The following is a 17405-nucleotide window of genomic DNA, read 5'->3' on the forward strand; positions in this document are numbered from 1 at the left end:
AGCACTTAGCTGATAATTAATTTGTTAGTGTATATTTGTCAGTATTACATTATATAGCTTGATTTCCATAATTTTATTCCAACTCTTTGCCAATTTTGTGCTCAGACTCTGTTTCACTAACAGAGCAGTACAACGACTTTTCCGCTCTTTGTCAAACTAGCTCCAGTTTTAACTACCTCACACAGTGAAGTTCTGTAGTTTAGTCCAGTAGAGCCCAATTTAGGGGTTAGTCCAAAGGGTCGTAAAATATATCTTAAGTGGTTGTGAGTTTTTTAAGATCTTCATATGTTTTGTGTGCACAAATCTTCATTTATTAAGTATTTAATGATTAATCTATCAAGTAATTGTAGTAAAAAGTACAATATTTCCTTGTGAAATGTAGCGAAGTATGAGTACAAAGGTTGCATGAAAAGAAAAGACTCAAGTACAAGTGCCTCTATTTATTAGATCCCATATTTTACTGCCTACATTATAATCCAGTGTAACGTTTTTCCTCCCTTCAGTAACCACACCTGAGGAACCTTTCGGTATCTTCTCACTTTGGGCAGAAAATACTTGATTCTTCATCTTACTGTTGTACTCTTGTTGGAGTCAGTACAAAGCCCACCAGATGAATGACCAAACACCCGCTTAATGAATACAGCTTTAATAAACATAGAACTCACCCTCGTGTTTTTTGCCATCACCAAAAATATGCTTGTTCATGTTATATAACGTTGTCCTAGAATAACAAAGTACAACACATCCACAATGAAAAATGAGTAAGTTCATTGAACATTGGTGTTGTAGGTACTGAGCAGTTACTACAGAATTAAAATATAAAAAATATATTTTAAAAAGATCTTTAAATGTTTTCATATCTGTTACACAGCACAACTAGTTCTTATCACAGGTATGAAGAACAACATGAGGATGGTGCTTGACCAAATGCAAATTGAAGCAAATACTTCAATAATTGCAATACAACGGCTGTTTGAATTGCAAAGTTGAATTTCACAAGGTAATGTTTTACTCAAATTATGTCATATCAATGATTAAAAAAATTGAAAGGCAGAAAAAGTGAGATGCAGATAAAATCCACACTGCATTTATTGTAACTTGGTATTAGCAGTGAAGTCCAGTGTGTGTGATAATATGACGATTAACCACACGGTCATGTTGATATTCAGCCCTGCCTCATCCGAGTGCTGTGACTGGTTACAGCAGTGAGTGGAAGCCTCCATGAATCCCTAGTTATCCTTGCAGCCTGTCTGATCTGTTGCCTTCATCCTGAACAGGTCGATTCCTTCATTGATCATCAGCTCTTTGGCGTACCGCACGGTCTCTGGAGGCAGGAAGCGCGACCGGCTGAGGATCCAGGCGTAGTCGACATGGAACAAGCGGAGGATGTCCGTGCAAGAGTACACAACGGACAGGCTGGTGTAGTCAGTGGTGAGAATCCAGTAGGGGCTGTAGGGGGTAACTGGGAGCAAAGGCAAGAAAGACATGAGAGGGAGATGATGATCATGATGAACTGTATGATAGAGGCATCAAAGCCAGATTCCAATTAAAACTTAAAACTTAACAAGTAAAGTGAATTTAAATAATATAACATGAGCATTTGAATAGAATCATGAGTTTTTTTCCCCCAAAATGTCTAATCATTGAGTGGCTGTAGTCTGAGTTTGCACACTTTCTCAACTGTTGAGCAGTGCATGGAGACCCAGGCTGAGGTTGTTTTCAAAACTAACAGATTTTTAAAAAGCTAGACAAATTATGGGAATAATGGTCCAGTGTGCTTCAAAACATTTCCGTTCATATCATCGCTTAAATAAGTGTAGGTATCATCTGCATACTGATGAACAGTATCTAAATACACAAGACTAAGAGTCTGTAGCCATGCTAGCTACATGTCAATGTCAGTGTGCTAACATGCCACTGCCAATGCGTATCATGCTCACCATCTCAGTTTAGCATGATAGCTTGCTAACATTTGCCAGTTAGCACTAAACACAAAGTAAAGCTGTGACTGATGGGAATGGCACTGGTTTTGCAGGCATTTGGTCAAAAACCAAAGTACTGTACAAACTGAAATTCTGGTCTGAGGAAGGCACTTAAAGCAGGGGTCGATAACATAGAAACCAGCAAAAGCATCCCATTTTGTCTCTGTTCTAGCCTACATTACCTGGCCTAGTTTTAAATAAAAGTGAAGCAAAAGTTATTACAGTTTATCCTGAGGGGAACATAAATGTCTGTAACATCGAATTTCATGGCAACCCATCCAATAGTTGAGACATTTCACTCTAAAACACAAATGTGAACCTTATGGCAGAGCAAAGTGAAGAGTCAGAGGATCACTAAGGTCATTAGGACTCATCCTCTAGGAATTATGGATATCTGTACCAAATGTCATGCCAATCCCTTCAATAGTTGGTGAGATTTTTATTGTTTGGACCGAAGTTAACCAGCCAACATTGCTATCCCTACAACCACACTGCTAGCATGACTCGAAATAAACTGGGCAATCCAAGTTTTAAAATCTTAACATCTTCATTCACTGTGGATCACACTAGAAGTCCTGGCTGAGGGGTCAGACTTGAACTTGTACTCGTTGTAATGCTCAAGTCAGCTGAAACAGGACATAAACATCTACTGATGACTAGTTACACCAGAATAGATAATTCACAGACGGACAGACTGGTTCTTTGTCACTGATGTTACAAATCCAGTGAGGCTCCTGCATCATGTGTCAGCTGATATATCGTCATTCACAAGGTATGTGTCCTCAGTGATGAGTGGAAAGTCTGCGAATTAAGTAGTTACTCCAATACAGTTTTATAAGGAACTATATAATGATTTTAATAATATGATTAGCGCTTGACTTCTAACAGTAAAAAGCAAGACAATACTACAAAAAGATGGCAAAGAAGATAGAAACAAAAATTAGGAAGAGTATAAGGATGAAGAAGAGTACTTACAATACGAGAAGCTGACTCCAAGTTTGGCAGGTTCTCTTAGGTCCTGAATCACTGCTGTCCCTTCTGCTACCCTCACCTTGTCTTTACTAAGAAAGAAACAATCACATTTTTGCTTTATTGAAGTAATATGAGGGATGTACCAAAGCCGAGCTGGCTGCTAAATATTCAAGTGAGGAACAATAAGTAGATGTTTTCCATCTTATTTCAGTTTTCTCCCTGATTTCATGTTCAGTCTGTGTTTCATGTGATTTCTTCGTTGTGAAGCACCGTGATCTGCATGTCTTTGCTCGAAAGGTATCGTTACTCTTATCATCAGTACTCACTAGAACTGAGAGTTCAGCACCTGGATGGTACCGTCTTTCCTTACGGCGTAGTTGGCCTCGATGCACTTTCCTCTCTCGAAGGAAGCCGGGAGCTTCTCAATCTCATACCACCTGCCCAGATACTGTTAACGGAAAGGCTCCATCAGTTCAGTGCAGGTCAGTGCACAGTGTGTATGAATGAACGTTTTTATGTGTGTTTACCTGCTGAAGGTTGAAGTTGGGCTGCACCATCGGAGTGGGACAGGGACCCCAGTGATAGGTCTGTGCTGACACCAGAGGGACCAGCAGGAGGAGAAGGTAGGCAGCAGACATTGTTCCTTCAGGAGAGGAGGGAAGATTTAGTTAAAGGGGAGCTCAAGTTCAGGTCTGAGGAGCACTGCTGCACAGAGGAAGAAGTACTCAGAGAAGTACGATGGATGTAGAAAATACTCTCTAACAAGTAAAAGTCCTGCATTTAAAACACTATTAGCATCAAAATATACTTAATGTACTGAAAGTAAAAGTGCTCACTATGCAGTCATTTCACAATCTAAATTATTGAATTATTGATGCATTAATGTGTGCATTACTTTAATATTGCAGTTGGTAAAGGTGGAGCTAATTGTTAATTATTTACATATATTTCATACATACATTACTTTATATATTGCTGAGTAGCTTGTGAATTTCCCCTGAGGATCAATACAGTTTTATTGACGTCGTAATATTGTCTCTGTTTGAGGCTAGCAGCTCGAGGCTACACTTGCCGCTACTGGCACAAAACATGAATCTTAGACTGAACTGTCGGTGGTCGTGTTGCATTGTGGGTAATGTAGGCACTAGTTTTTGACAAGAAGCAATTGCCATCCAACCATGCTCTCTGGATGGTTTGATAAGAATGAAAATGATGTGAGACAACGCTGACAACAACACTGGTTGATGCTAATTTAAACTGGTAAAGCTACTGATAATCTAAACTTTGTTTTTAATGGTCTGATTCCCATTATATGCAGTTTTATTTTGGATTAGTACCAAATAGGGCTGGAAATAATATAAAGCTATATAAGTGTAGCTGTGTGTGTGTGTGTGTTTCTAGGTATGGTAATTTGATATTTAAGGGTTAAACTGAACCCAGAACCCTTCCGGTCTACGGAGGGTGTTGTCTTGGCTTTACACACCTGAAAGTATTCAGATCTTACCTTCTGTTGTTCCCCACAGACACCTGAAATGCTCGACTGGGAGTTCATGGTCTCATGAAATATGATAAGAGTGTCAGAGGACGGCTGAGACTTCTTTTGTTTTGTCTCTTTTCACGCAACATCACATGTCGCCACACCTGTTCCTCTGGTTTCATGTAAGAGCTTGAAACTGGCCAATAGGCGGCTGAGATACGAATATATAAGAAAAACTAAACGCTGCATATTTAAGTTTCTCAGGCGATTTCAGCCGCGAATTAAAGCTGCAGTTGTGAAATATTATAGTGAAATACTAATTCAGGACCGCAGAGGATAAAAACGCAAGAGGAAAACGAACTCTACAGAATATAATCAGTGTTTTAGACGGAGCGTTAATTAAAAACCTCCTCTTGTTAATGTTAGTATAACTCAGCCTCACACTGAACGTCTCTTACCTCAGGTGTGCAGATGCCAGGTGTGCAGATGCCAGGTGGAGGTCTGACGCTCCAGCTTGCTGCAGCTGATGATGAAAACTGTCTCGAGCTCTTCGGACAGACCGTGAGTACACCTTCACGTTACGTCACTTCCACAGCACGAGGCTGGTCGTTAAGCGCAATTGTCATCACGCGCACATTCCCACATTGTGACAATGCAGGCGCTGTGAGAGGAGGTAAATATTTCACTCATTCGCTTCCCACATTTTTTTATTTTGAAGCAAATCTTCATTACAGAGTTTCATCAGGACAAAGTTTTATTTTATTTATACTGTATATTTATTCACAACGTCTATACGTGGGCTTTTACGCGTTTATAGCAGCTTTTAAATTATTTACTGAAATAAGTTTACATCGTTCTGTTAGTAATCTGATAAGGAAAACTTTTCCACGCCAACGTTTTCCACTATGTGTAGTCCCACCATGTTTTATTTATTTTATTTTAATTTGCTTTTTAAAAAATGTTATTTTACTATAATTCGGGCATTTTATTCTGCCATTCTCTGTACTTTTATTTGCTGGATTTTCTATAATTGTTTTTATTTAGCTTTTCTACTCTAACACTGCTTTAAATGCTGCGTTATAAATGAAGTTTATTCTAATAGCTGGAGTGCATTGCTGTACACCAGTGTTATTCTTGATGATACCACCAGATGGCGCCAGAGTAAGAGAAAATCTATAAATACAGAATTAACTTAAACATGCTGAATAATGCAGGAGTGCTGCCCCCTGTAAATAAATACATAAATAAAAAGTCTTAATCTTTTCGCTGTCACTGGGCAAGCAGGCACGTAGAAATACTAAATGTATTTTTTCTCATACATTAAATTGAACTGACGAATCATGTTTTCTGTAAATTTCACCTCCCAGTAGGTTGAGCTAACTGCTGTAATGTAACTCTATTTAATTTCCCTATAGATAGATCCAGTTAAATGTCAGAATCCTCTTTACAGTCTCAATCTCTGGTCGTTAAACCTCCACATTCCCAGAAACGACAGCCAGGACAAGACCTCAGTGTCCTCAGCCCTGCTGACACATGGAGGCTGATTCATACATTCATCTGCTCTCATTTAGCATCCAACCGCCTTCGTTCTGATGTCGACCTCAGTTTACTTTTCTTCTGTAAGAGGTGCAAAATACTGTCAGCAGACCATGAGCCAGTGACAAGAACCTGGCTACACCCCAGCCATTTAGCCTCACACACTGATTGGAAACAGAATCTCACATCTCTTGGAAGTTTTGTGTTTTTCCACAGCTGATAGTCACAGCCAAGGATTCAAGTGGAGATGTGTTTAAATTCACCAGAGGGCAAACTTCACAGTGAGAGGTCTGCAGCTTGACAAACACACAGGCATTTATAGAAAATAACCTCTCCTTGTGTCCGTTATTTTACATTAGTTATGTTAGGAAAAGGTTAATCTATATAGGAGTAATATATGTTTAAGAAATCCAACAAAAAACTTGTCAAATGTATGATCGTTTACATAATTTACATTTACACTACCTGGAATTCTGCATTATTATTGCTCTAAACCCTTTAAGACAGACATGGATTGGGTGGATTTTGTTGTTTTTCAAAGGGATCGATGTCACAAGTAGCAAGGACACAAAAAATACTTCATCTTTCAGCTAATACTACACTGAAAGTGCTATTTCATTCTTTATTGTTATTGTTGCCTGTACTGTGCACTTTGAGATTTGTATTCGATTTTATTTATAATATTATTTACATGAGCACATCAGGTCATACTCATCTTTGAAAATGACGTGACAAGCAGCCCTGAGTCACACGTTTACCCCAATTATTATCTTATTTGCGCATTTACTTTTCTATTCATGGAAAGTGAGCAACAGGCTCCTTTCACCAAATCAATGTGACCTCTTCAGTAAACATAGAAAGGATGGACATAAATATGTCGTCAATTTGGCAAAGATCAAGATGTCTTTTATTCTTCCCAAATGTTTCAAGGGTATAAAACAACGACACCAAACAGACACGAGGCTCTAATAAAGATTATTTATTTCCAGTGTTTGTTGAGGGAGGGCATTGCACCCATGTTCTGCTGTACACAGGCGAGATGTTCACTGTTCAGAAAACATTGTCTCATGCAGTTTTAAAGTGTGTTGGGGGTTTTTTTTTGTTTTGTTTTTTTGTTTACTCCCAGGTTTCAAGCGCCCATGCATTTTACTGCACATGAAAAATACAGACGGGGGAAAGAAAGAAGTCAAACTGTAGTGAAACGACGTGAATTTGAATGCTTTGATGTCGCTTTAGGTTTAACTAAAAACAGGAAAGACCACAAAACAAAAAACTCTGGAATGCCTGTGAGGTTATTCTCTCCTAAAAATGTTTTAAAATTTTATTTTGTCTTGACAACTGTTGGTAAAAACAGTTTTTAAAAAAAGGAAAAAAAGAGGCACTTTTTTTTTGCACATATGTAAAAACTTACTTTTTGGACTATAACTGGACATAGTTTGGAAATAAAAACTACTGTACCAAGCATTACATACTATAGTAACAGCATTTCTTTACTGTTTCTTTTCAGTCTTTATTTGATAAAACTATAATAATCCTCCAGTCCCTCAAGCTAATATCTGGCTGTTGTGACTGTGCTGTGAAAAAACAAACTTCCCACAGCACCCAGCTCAGAACGCAGCCCTCAGTTACATCCACTTACTTCAAGTACAGGCAAAAAATAAAAACACACTTACATGTTGTTTTGAAGATGACAATATTGTCACAAGCAACTAGTGTTAGTCCATAGGAGTAATACATTCTTCATACCGCTTATAACAGGAAGAACTGAACCGCGATTCCTTTAAAAAGGCTTCCTCCTGCAGTCCAGTCCATTTCTGTCCCGTTAACACCACACATCAACAGCAAAGTCACATTCTTGCATTACGTACGGTTCGATCTTGCAGGAGGAAGTCCGAGTTTTTTTCCACGTCTGTTCCAGTATGGCCAACAAGTCAGTGGAATTACACATAAACATCTCTTCAGCATTATTCCAGTAACAATCACGTAAGCCTATACACAGTATGTACAGTAGATTACATAAAGTATACTTTGTAGAAAAAATATTGTGCAGTAACCTCAGCTAAAATACCCACATTCGCACATTTACGCATTCATTCTGTTTTTGTTTTAATCCCTAGATGAGACCTCCCGTGCTGTTTCACAGATACTGGTAGAACCGTGAGCGGACCACTTGTGCTCCAGACAGTTTGTGTGGGTGAGCGTCGGCCCCGAGGCTGCTTTTCTTGCCTTGCAGCCCGCTGCCGTTGACGTGTTCCCCCGATAGCGGCTGTGCGCCCGGGGACGCAGGCGGAGGAGGTCTTTCAGGAGCGGCGTCCTGGGCGTCTGGACGATCATCCTCGGGGACGGCTTTGGGCGCGACCTCAACGCTGGAATCGGAGCCTCTGCACCTCTCTCTGGCGATCCAGTCCCGGATGGAGAAGTCCTGAGAGGAACATCTGGGCTTGAGGCGGTCCAGAGCTGAGAGCTCGGCCGCCTGGTCCACGCCGCCTTGCTCCCTCCAGTCGTTGATGACCGCCAGCTCTGCAAAGTCTCTCTGCCCGCCCATGGTGTGCCTCCGGCGGATGTTCTTCTTCTTCCCCCGAGCATCTGGGGTTCGGTTCTTCTGGGTGAACATATCATCAGCAGATGTGCGCAACCTGAATTTGAGCCGCTCGGTGATCTTAAGGTGCCAGGCTGGTTCGGGACGCTCCGACTCGCTGCGTGAGGACGAGCTGAGGCTGCTTGTGGACCGGCCTTTCTTCATCACCTCCAGGACTCGAGAGAGCCGCGTGGAAGACTCCGCCCTGCCCTCACTACGCTCCCCGCTCCCAGCTACGCCCTCCACTGATGATTCACTGTCTGTTTTCTGCCTTAGAGACCACCTTCTGGACAGGGTGTCGCACTCAATCATCCTGTGTGACGGGAAAAGGCGCCGGGCTTCCAGTTTTGGTGTGGTGCTCCCCTCAGCTGCACCACCTCCCCTTGGTTCGCTCTTTTCCAGACTCTGCTCTGGGCAGGGTGTAGACTGGCTGCTGCCACCGCCCGGTGCAAAAACCGGGAAGTCGCTTTCACTGTCCGTCTCCATGGGTCGCCCCTCACTGATGAGCTCGCTGCGTTCGTCGTCTGCCTCCTCCCCGCCCTGCAGCTCTGGACTGAGGGCGCTGGACTCCGCTCCTGTCAGGAACGTGATGGAGGAAGTGGTGGAGTAGTCTGAGGTGATGGAGCTCACCTCTGCACCGGCGGACGCCCCCGGACCTGCGACCAGTCCGACACACGCTCCTGCAGGGAGCTCAGCGGAGACTCCTGAAGTCCACTTTTTCGGTCTTGACCGCGGGACCGACGCTCCGGAGCTCATGGTCCCGAGGTCTGAGGTGTTTTCATCAAGCTGGGATGGAGGATCTGACGAGGAGGACTTCCCCTGAGGGGCTGCTCTGTAGCCAGAGATATTTGGGGAGGGGGAGGGGGAAGGTGAGGGGTGTCTGGGTGGAGTATTCTCCTTCAGGAACAAGGAGTTTCTATGCTCCCTCTTGGCTTTAGGTGTGAGCTCCACAGTTCTCCCGTTCTCTTTCCTCTCGTCTGCTCGTGCTGGCTGCTTTGCGTTGGGTTTTGCGTTGGGGCTTGGGCGACTCTCGCTCTGCACCTCAGTCTGGAGGCCGTGGTGGTTCGGCTTCTGGCCAGGGATTTCCTTCTTGGGGAACACAGCATCCAGATCGTCGTCTGAGCTGCTAGGCTGCGGCTTCTCCTTTGACTTCTTTCTTTTGCGGCTGGCTGCAGCAAAGATGGAGGAGACCAGGAGCTCTCGGCTGCACTGGTCCTTCCCTGAGCCCCAGGAACCCTGCAGGCAACGAAAGACGAGGAGACAGAGAGAGCGGGAGGACACCAAAATGAGTATTTCTGATGCTGAGAAACACAAGGAGGGAACAAAAACCCTTCACCCCTGCCTGGAGGCTTAAACCTGTACTCCACCTGCTCCCGTGATGCACCACAAATACAGAGAAGTGGACAGAGAGAGGAACATTAACAGGTGTCATTAACAGGGAGCACACTGTTGTTTCCATGCCAGCCTTAAAGCAGAAGCAGCAGCACAGCATGAACTGAAGCATCCCTGCACAAGCCTGAGCTGAAGGGAAGCAGCCACAGCGCAGTGATGGAAGCACCTGCTTCTGCTGATGACACAATCTGAATGACTTCTCTATCTCATGAGAAGCTACTGCGTAATCCTGAGCTGCTCAGCTGCAAGTATTAAGTTCTGTGTGTCATGAAGCAGAAATCCCATGAAAGGAGGCTCTGGCTCACTGGACGTACAGTCAGCTTTGTCTGGCAGAACTGACAGACGACTCATTGCTTAATGTTAAAGGGTCAATTCACCCAAATTATAAAAAAAGCACATTTTCTTACTAAGCTCTGGTGGCACCGTCCATGCGGATAGTGTTAGTTTTATTTCAGTTTTGTGTATCCATCTCTGATATTCCTGCTTCCACCCTGATACTCTGGATGTGAATCAAGTATCATTTGTGATGCTCACACTGTTGAAATTTTATTTATTATTTTTTTTAAATCTTAAAAGTTCAACAGCGACATTTTGTCGCAGAATCAGAGTCCTGGTTACTCTGGAAGATCGACCGAACTGTCAGCAGTTTTCATTGGGACTATATCTTCAGTGGAAAGTAGCTCCAATTAAAACTTTTGACACAGAGGTCCATGAGTAAATACCCCAATAACGGCAAGTTCATTGCATGCGTTTATCTGTGTTGTGCTCTATGACGTTAAATTGTCTGATGTCGGCTGGTGAATTATCGCATTAAGACATAAATAGAGACAAAGGCAACACAGAAATCTGCAAAACAGACAGAGCAAAATTGCAAAATCTACAAAATGGTGCTTGAAATGTAGCGTTGGTCAGTGTTTCCTGAGTCATTTCATGTGAAGATTTTGGGCTGTCCAAGATGAAAGCTGACAAAGTATGTTTGTAATTGGATCTGGGATTCTTAAAGGATCTATATATGACATTCACTACCTCTAGCAAACCAACAAAGAAACAAACAGGCGTGTCAGCTACACCCCCATCCTAACTAGAAACAGCTGTTCTATCAGTCTTCTCAAAGCCACCAGACTCCATTAACAAAAACTGTCATTTTAACTCACAGCTCATCGTACTACACGCTTCATTTAAACTCAACGGGAACCAAACAAAAACCCTCTTGGTTAATCTCTACACGCTGTTTTTATCCACCATAGCATGAGTAACGTATTCAGCTTTGCATGTACTCATTAGCTTGCTAGCTCTCCTGCTAATGCAAGCGACCCAAACCATTAAGAAAATATGGCAAAAAAGTTTGGTGGCTGAACGCTTCAAATTGCGCTCCGAAATTTCTGCCTGTGAGTCACTGTTTTCATCTCTTTATAAACACGGGGAGGGACTCCACTGTATCTTTACAGAGCTAATAGTTATATTAATGTTCAAAATCTCATATGTAGAACCTTTAAATGTATTTTTTTTTCTATTCCATTGTATTGAGGTGGACACAGAAAAGATGGACACATGTAACAGAGACCAGACACCACAAGAGGTGAGTAAGAAATGTGTTTTTGGGTGATTTGGGCGAAACAACATTCAAGCATAAGTTTATTTGATGCTGGTTTTGACTGGAGGTGGAGGCTCATCACCTACCTCCTCTCATCCTACACTACCACTGGCCTGAGAGGGTTAACACTGGGCACACACACTCACCTTTGATTTAGCTGAGTCACTAGTCGGTGAATCTGTGGGTAAAAGAGAGAAGAGAGGAACACGTCAGATGTTTTTGCAGCACAGACGAACTCGCAGAGGAGGTGAAACGTGGGAAAATGAATCGGGGAGGGGAAAAAAGGAGAAAAGAACCATGTTGATGAGGAGGAGAGTGAAAAACACCGAAGAGACGAGACTGATGGGAAGTGAGCGCAGGCACGAGCAGACGACAGGCCATGCTTCACACAGGGACAGATGAGCTCTACGTTACACTCAGGTCCACGTCTACGCGGCGCGTGACGATCCGTCTCCGGCTCTGAGGCGCCGCCCAACGTCGAGTCCAAGCCGAGAACAACGAGCGCTCGTCTTTCCCCCGAGTTTCTGAGTGATACTGAGTGCAACTCCAGCGATGAACATTTAGCGAGGCGGACATGTGCCATGCAACACAAGGACGGTGACTGATGTTGACAAGCTAAAAGGGATTATCCAGGTATGCAGACGTGAACCCTATCATAACGTTTATTGATTAAACCACAAATAGATTGAGCTCATTTTAACAATGCTTTTTTTTTTTGGAAAGAAGCCACAGATCTCAAATATTAATTGTGGAATAAACCAGTGGTTCCCAACATTTTTGGCTTTGAGAAATATCATCTGTCAACCTGTCATCACTATCCTATGAAAACCATGTGCAAACTCTTCACGAGCCGCTGAAAACAGCTTTGTTTGCAGATGTGTGACGATGCACTTGTCAGATCTCACAAAGGGTTTTTTTTTTAAAGGCTCGTTAAGATTAAGGCGACAGGAACTAAATCCTTGAACACTAAATACTCGGTTTAGTGTTTTGGTTTTGTTGACAGCACAGAGTCCCTGAGCTGCGATTAGTTCAATCAAAGAGTGACGTTCCCTTCTCAGATTATTTTATTTGAATATTTTGAGAGGCGTGAAGGTAAAACTCTCCAGTATTTTACAGGAAAAAGACTAGAGAGCGAGATTAAATAAAAGTTTAAGAGCCAGAAAGGTGTTAAATAACTACAAATGAATAAATAATTAGTTATTATTGTTTGTGTTTTTAAGTTACTACTGCGAAAGGAAACTAAGTAATGTTCTTCTCCTGTATTTGACGTATCATCAATGTAAACTCTGTCGCCGCCTAGTGGCCATTTTTGTGATCATGTGTACTGAAATATTTTGTGAACTGTAAATTTTGTTTTAAACTAAGTAACTAGCATCTGTTTTAAAAATGATCCGTATACATATTTTCAAGGCCTAAAAGTACAATCAAAGCCTGCGGGGCCTTGGTTCCTACCCTCGTTATTATGACAAGACCCTTTCGATTGATCTTGTGGCCCCCAGGTTTGGAACGACTGGATAAAACAAAATAGTCTAAAATTTGCTAAATTTTCAGTCATGAACTATCTGATAAAAAAAATAGGGTTTGAGGTTTGATATTCAACCTCACACAAAGGCTTTGCAAAACTCTCGATTTCCTGATTTTGACGATGCTTTTCGCTGAATGACAGGTGACAACAGTGACACGGTGATGACAGAGACAGCTATGGAAGAAACCAACAAATAAAAGAGGAGTGACGGGGGGGTCACAGAGGGGCTAGCTATATGAGAAGAGAGGACACTACATGAGAAAGAGAGTGTCAGCAAGGAAAACCTACAATCAGTCCTCACCTGCTCTGTAATCACATCTACTTTCTTCGTCTCTGGCTAAAATTTGTGTTTGTTTGATTGTGTGACATAGCCAAGCCCCCCTATACACCCCTCACAGTACAGATGATGGCACGATATGCAAGTGCACACTGACTGGTGACGTAGGAACCATACCATGCTATCTCTCCTGTTGGCAAGCTTGCGAGACAGTGAGGAGAGACAGCGGAGAGCCTTTCAGACAGTAGCACCGGCCTGTGTTAGGTATACTCTGATTGAAAACCTACAACACCGGACACTGCACAGTACCGTGTAGCCGCTTTGCTTCCCCTTTTCCTCACGGTTTCTTTGTTTTAATGCTTTTGTTTCTCTTCTTGCACTTTAAAAGAACTGCGGGTTCCTGCAGACTAGGCAGCTACACTGGGGGCAACAATCCTCCTTCTTCCTACAGTTCCAGCTGTCCATCACGGACATTATAGAGTCCATCAGTGTCATCATGGTGTGATAGACTCCTCCCACTTGGCCTGTGTCAAGATCAGTATGTGTGAATGCTGGGAAAGCCTTTAGGACACCCGACAGAGCCTCACTAGAGACAGAGGAATCAGAGGTCGCCTTTCACTGTAAAAACATCTATTTCTGACGTGGGAAAGAACATGGCGTATTAGTGCAACAGTAGGCAGGATACAGGATGGGGAGAAAACACAGCCCGGGTGTGGAGTTTCACCAAAATGAGGTATTGACGGGCAGAGGGATTAAAAAAGGAAAAGGACATCTAAATCTATTCAGTGTTTAAAATACCGAGGAGGAGGGGATACATCTCTTAAAGCAAATGAAGAAGCGTAACAATTTATTGCATCCTTTACACCTTCGGTGATGCAAGTAAACTGTACACTGAAACCCACACAGGCATTTGGACTCGAGGTTAGCCATAGACATTTCTATCTAGTGGCAACAGCCAAAGAAGCAAAGGGGAAGCTTGGCCTACAGGAAGAAGCAGCGTTATCATCAACATTTGTTCAAGGAGCGGTCCCTCTTCGACCACAGCGGAGAAAGGGTAGAGAAAGGTGAACCCACCAAAGAGTCGGTCTGCCAAAGTGTTACCTGATACTTCACCCTGCGACGTGCCCGTACGGCCGATGTTGGTGAGCAGGTGGTCGATGTTGGGGACGGGCTGAGACTCCACAGCGCTCTCCTCCTGGGACACAGTCTGACAGGGGCAAAGGGGACACAGTTAGGACCAGATTCACACGGAAATCTATGGTTCTAGCAGCTTAAACACAGAATGGATGCGCCTTCTTTTGCAGCTTTGAAAAACCCCTGTTAATAATAAAAACATCTATTAATGTTACACTGATATTGTATGTTTTGAAGAATGTACTAAGTAAACTCTGTGCTATTTTTGTTGCCTTCAAGTATAGTTAAGTGTACTCAAGTAGTCTTTAAGTACTTACTTACACAAGCACACAAGTACAATTTGTAATACACTTACAATAAAGTACACTTTTTGGTATTTCAAAGTACCTCTGAGGTACCTAAAGTATTTTGAATTGAACTAATTGAGAGAGGACAGAGCTGGAAGAAGTTAATTTAACGGCAGTGAGGCCTGTACCCACCACTGGATCTCCGTTTCCCTCCTCAGTGAAAAACCAGTCATACTAGAGGAAAGAAAAACAGCATTAAAATGAGGTTTTTGTTTCGTTTTACATTTGAAATTTGGTTTTGAATCTTTAATAGCAGTTCAAGATCTGCTGCTTACATTCTGAATGAGGGTCTCCACTATCCTGTACTGATCTGGCATGTGTGTCACCATGTGGGTCATGTTGTCCTCGGTGGTGCGCACCAGAGTGGGACCAAACACGATGGCCAGGTTCCTTGGTTCCATCTAACGAATGAGAAAACAAGCTTTTATAGTACATTTGCAGTTCTCTGATCAAAATTCAAAATTTAGACATCTCTAAAATCACACACCTTATTCTTCTCTGAGTTTTCAGCCACAGTTTTGAGATGAGCTGAGAGGAACTTTAGAGTCTCATAATGATGATCCGGCAACTCATGAAGCTGCAAGTAAGTAGAAACTTTATTTAAAAACTATTTCATAGATTTACAGCGCTCCAATACATAGTTTGAACAGGTTATACAAATAAAGCAATAAGAAAACCAACTTAGATAAAAGAAAATGAATGAATAACGACAGTAAAAACGATTTCTAACAAAAAGATGATAATATATAATACAAAAAAGGCTGAAATTAATTGTCAAAGCAACTCACCAGCCTCTTGAGCACTTTGAGTCTCTCCACTGGGTCCTCTGTTCTGTTGGCGTCTATAAACTCTGTGTACTTATCTGCAGGAAGTAATGAGAAATTAAGCAAAGGCTGGAGAAAGGCTGGAGGTAAAGCTCGTTCAACTGCATTGTAGTTCTCATTTTCCACCACTAGATGGCAGACACAATCTTTGCAAAAGCAACCCACCATTGGTGAACAAAGGCTCGGGAAGTTTTCTGAAGAAGGACTTGAGCAAACTGCTGATCACATTGAGGTCTCTCCATTTCTGTAAAACATGAGATTATGGTATGATGGGTAATTATCTTCATTCAACATACTTCATGACTTTAGGCTCACAATAATTCGCATCCACTGCCAAGGTGTTGTAACTCCGACTGCTGCAACATGACACTTGAAGGAGAGTTTAATTAAAGCAACTGCGATCGATAAAGCGACTCACATCGTCCTGGATATCGATATCGTTCATGCCCTTGTTATTGAGCTCCTCCTGCATGTTGGAGATTGCAGCGTTGTTCCCTGGGACTCTGTAGATGCCTGTGTACTCCAGCCCCCTCTCCTCCACCAGCTTACAACAGACCTCCACAATCAGAGGCACAAACTAGAGTGCAGAGAAAAGCAGAAGACGTTCAGCGCTTTGAACGTACATGTGGAGAAAAGGTGCATTCAAGAGCACAAACAGATGAAAGGAAATTCAGAATAGTAGCATGCATTGAATCCTGAAATGCTTAAAACAGATGCAAAAAGGACAATAACTTTACAAGCAATTGAAATTAAGATAATGATAATTAATATAAATTAATAAATTCTTTTTGCTGTTTTATGACAAATGAAACCAGCTCAGACCTTGTTGTTCTGTGCAGGAGGACAGTCGTCCAGCCTCACGCCGAACGTGACTCCAGGAGACGGCTTCTTCTCGAAAGGTTTCCTCATCAGCCCGGGGATGCCCTTCCTCCACGTCCCTTTATCCTTCGGAGGGCTGGTGTCATCTGCATGCAACATGCATGAGAATGCATGCGGAGGACGCATCATTAGTTTAGAATATAATACAACCGGTTTGATTTTCCTTGCAAAAGTGAAGAAAAATGAACTTGTATTATGTGAGAATTGTGTCTGTTCCCACCTTTGTGCATGTTCTTCCTCTCCTGCTCAGGTTTGGGTGAGTGTGGACTTGTTGCTTTGGTCTCCCCTTTACCTCCTAGCAGCGTGTGTCTGATACTGAGCGACTGGCGTGAGGGCTTGGGCGACGGCTCCGTCTTGCTGCCTGTCGGGCTGAGTGAGACACGTAAAACACAAAATGAGCTTTCCGATCAGAGCCGACTTAACCAGCACTGTGTGTGAAGTTCTCCCAAGTGCGATGACCTCCCTCCTCTCTGTCCCCTCCCCCTTGCACTTACCTCATCAAGGTGTTGTACTCCTTGATCTTCCTGCTGATGAGGTCATGGCTGGTGAAGACCGCGTTCTAAAAAAAGAAAGAAAAAGGAAGGAAGGAAACAATGGGACACAATAGGTGATGGTTAGGGCATCGGGTGCACCAGTTCCCTTCACGTCCCCCTGACAGGCCATAACGGATCTTTATATAACCTGCTGCTATCAGGTGACACAGGTAAGAGCATTGGAATGTCAAAGTATGGACAGTGGTCCTAAAAGAGGGGAAAGGCAGGCTTAAATTTGTAATCAGAGGAGACTCGCTTCCTTTAAGACACAATGGAGTGAGCACAGAGCAAGAAATAAACCAGATATATTCTTATTACATCATCAATAATGTTACATCTAATTGTGAACGTCAAT

At 42.6% G+C, this 17405-nt stretch overlaps 2 protein-coding genes across 6 annotated transcripts in view; both read right to left on the reverse strand.

Moving 5' to 3' along the window:
• Positions 1-630: 630 nt before the first annotated feature.
• Positions 631-5007, reverse strand: apodb (apolipoprotein Db). The gene is made up of 5 exons (XM_041961465.1): positions 4890-5007; positions 3482-3597; positions 3281-3402; positions 2958-3043; positions 631-1462 (listed from the first exon to the last, which is right to left on the reverse strand). The coding sequence occupies exons 2-5, from the start codon at positions 3590-3592 to the stop codon at positions 1230-1232; spliced, it is 552 nt and encodes a 183-aa protein (XP_041817399.1). The 5' UTR covers positions 3593-3597; positions 4890-5007; the 3' UTR covers positions 631-1229.
• Positions 5008-7035: 2028 nt separating this feature from the next.
• The window catches only part of LOC121623681 (rho GTPase-activating protein 21), an 84467-nt gene continuing 74097 nt past the window's right edge, over positions 7036-17405 (reverse strand). For all 5 annotated transcript variants that reach the window (XM_041961054.1, XM_041961051.1, XM_041961050.1 and 2 more), the window contains 12 exons: positions 17012-17076; positions 16738-16886; positions 16461-16603; positions 16057-16215; positions 15804-15882; positions 15603-15676; positions 15302-15391; positions 15090-15215; positions 14947-14988; positions 14435-14540; positions 11678-11709; positions 7036-9781 (listed from right to left, as the gene is read on the reverse strand). In XM_041961054.1, coding sequence (XP_041816988.1) covers positions 8105-9781; positions 11678-11709; positions 14435-14540; positions 14947-14988; positions 15090-15215; positions 15302-15391; positions 15603-15676; positions 15804-15882; positions 16057-16215; positions 16461-16603; positions 16738-16886; positions 17012-17076 — 2742 coding nt within the window. In that variant the 3' untranslated portion in view covers positions 7036-8104. The remainder of the gene's footprint in view (positions 9782-11677; positions 11710-14434; positions 14541-14946; positions 14989-15089; positions 15216-15301; positions 15392-15602; positions 15677-15803; positions 15883-16056; positions 16216-16460; positions 16604-16737; positions 16887-17011; positions 17077-17405) is intronic.

The sequence above is a fragment of the Chelmon rostratus genome, chromosome 20 (assembly GCF_017976325.1).
Source record: "Chelmon rostratus isolate fCheRos1 chromosome 20, fCheRos1.pri, whole genome shotgun sequence".
Lineage (NCBI taxonomy): Eukaryota > Metazoa > Chordata > Actinopteri > Chaetodontiformes > Chaetodontidae > Chelmon > Chelmon rostratus.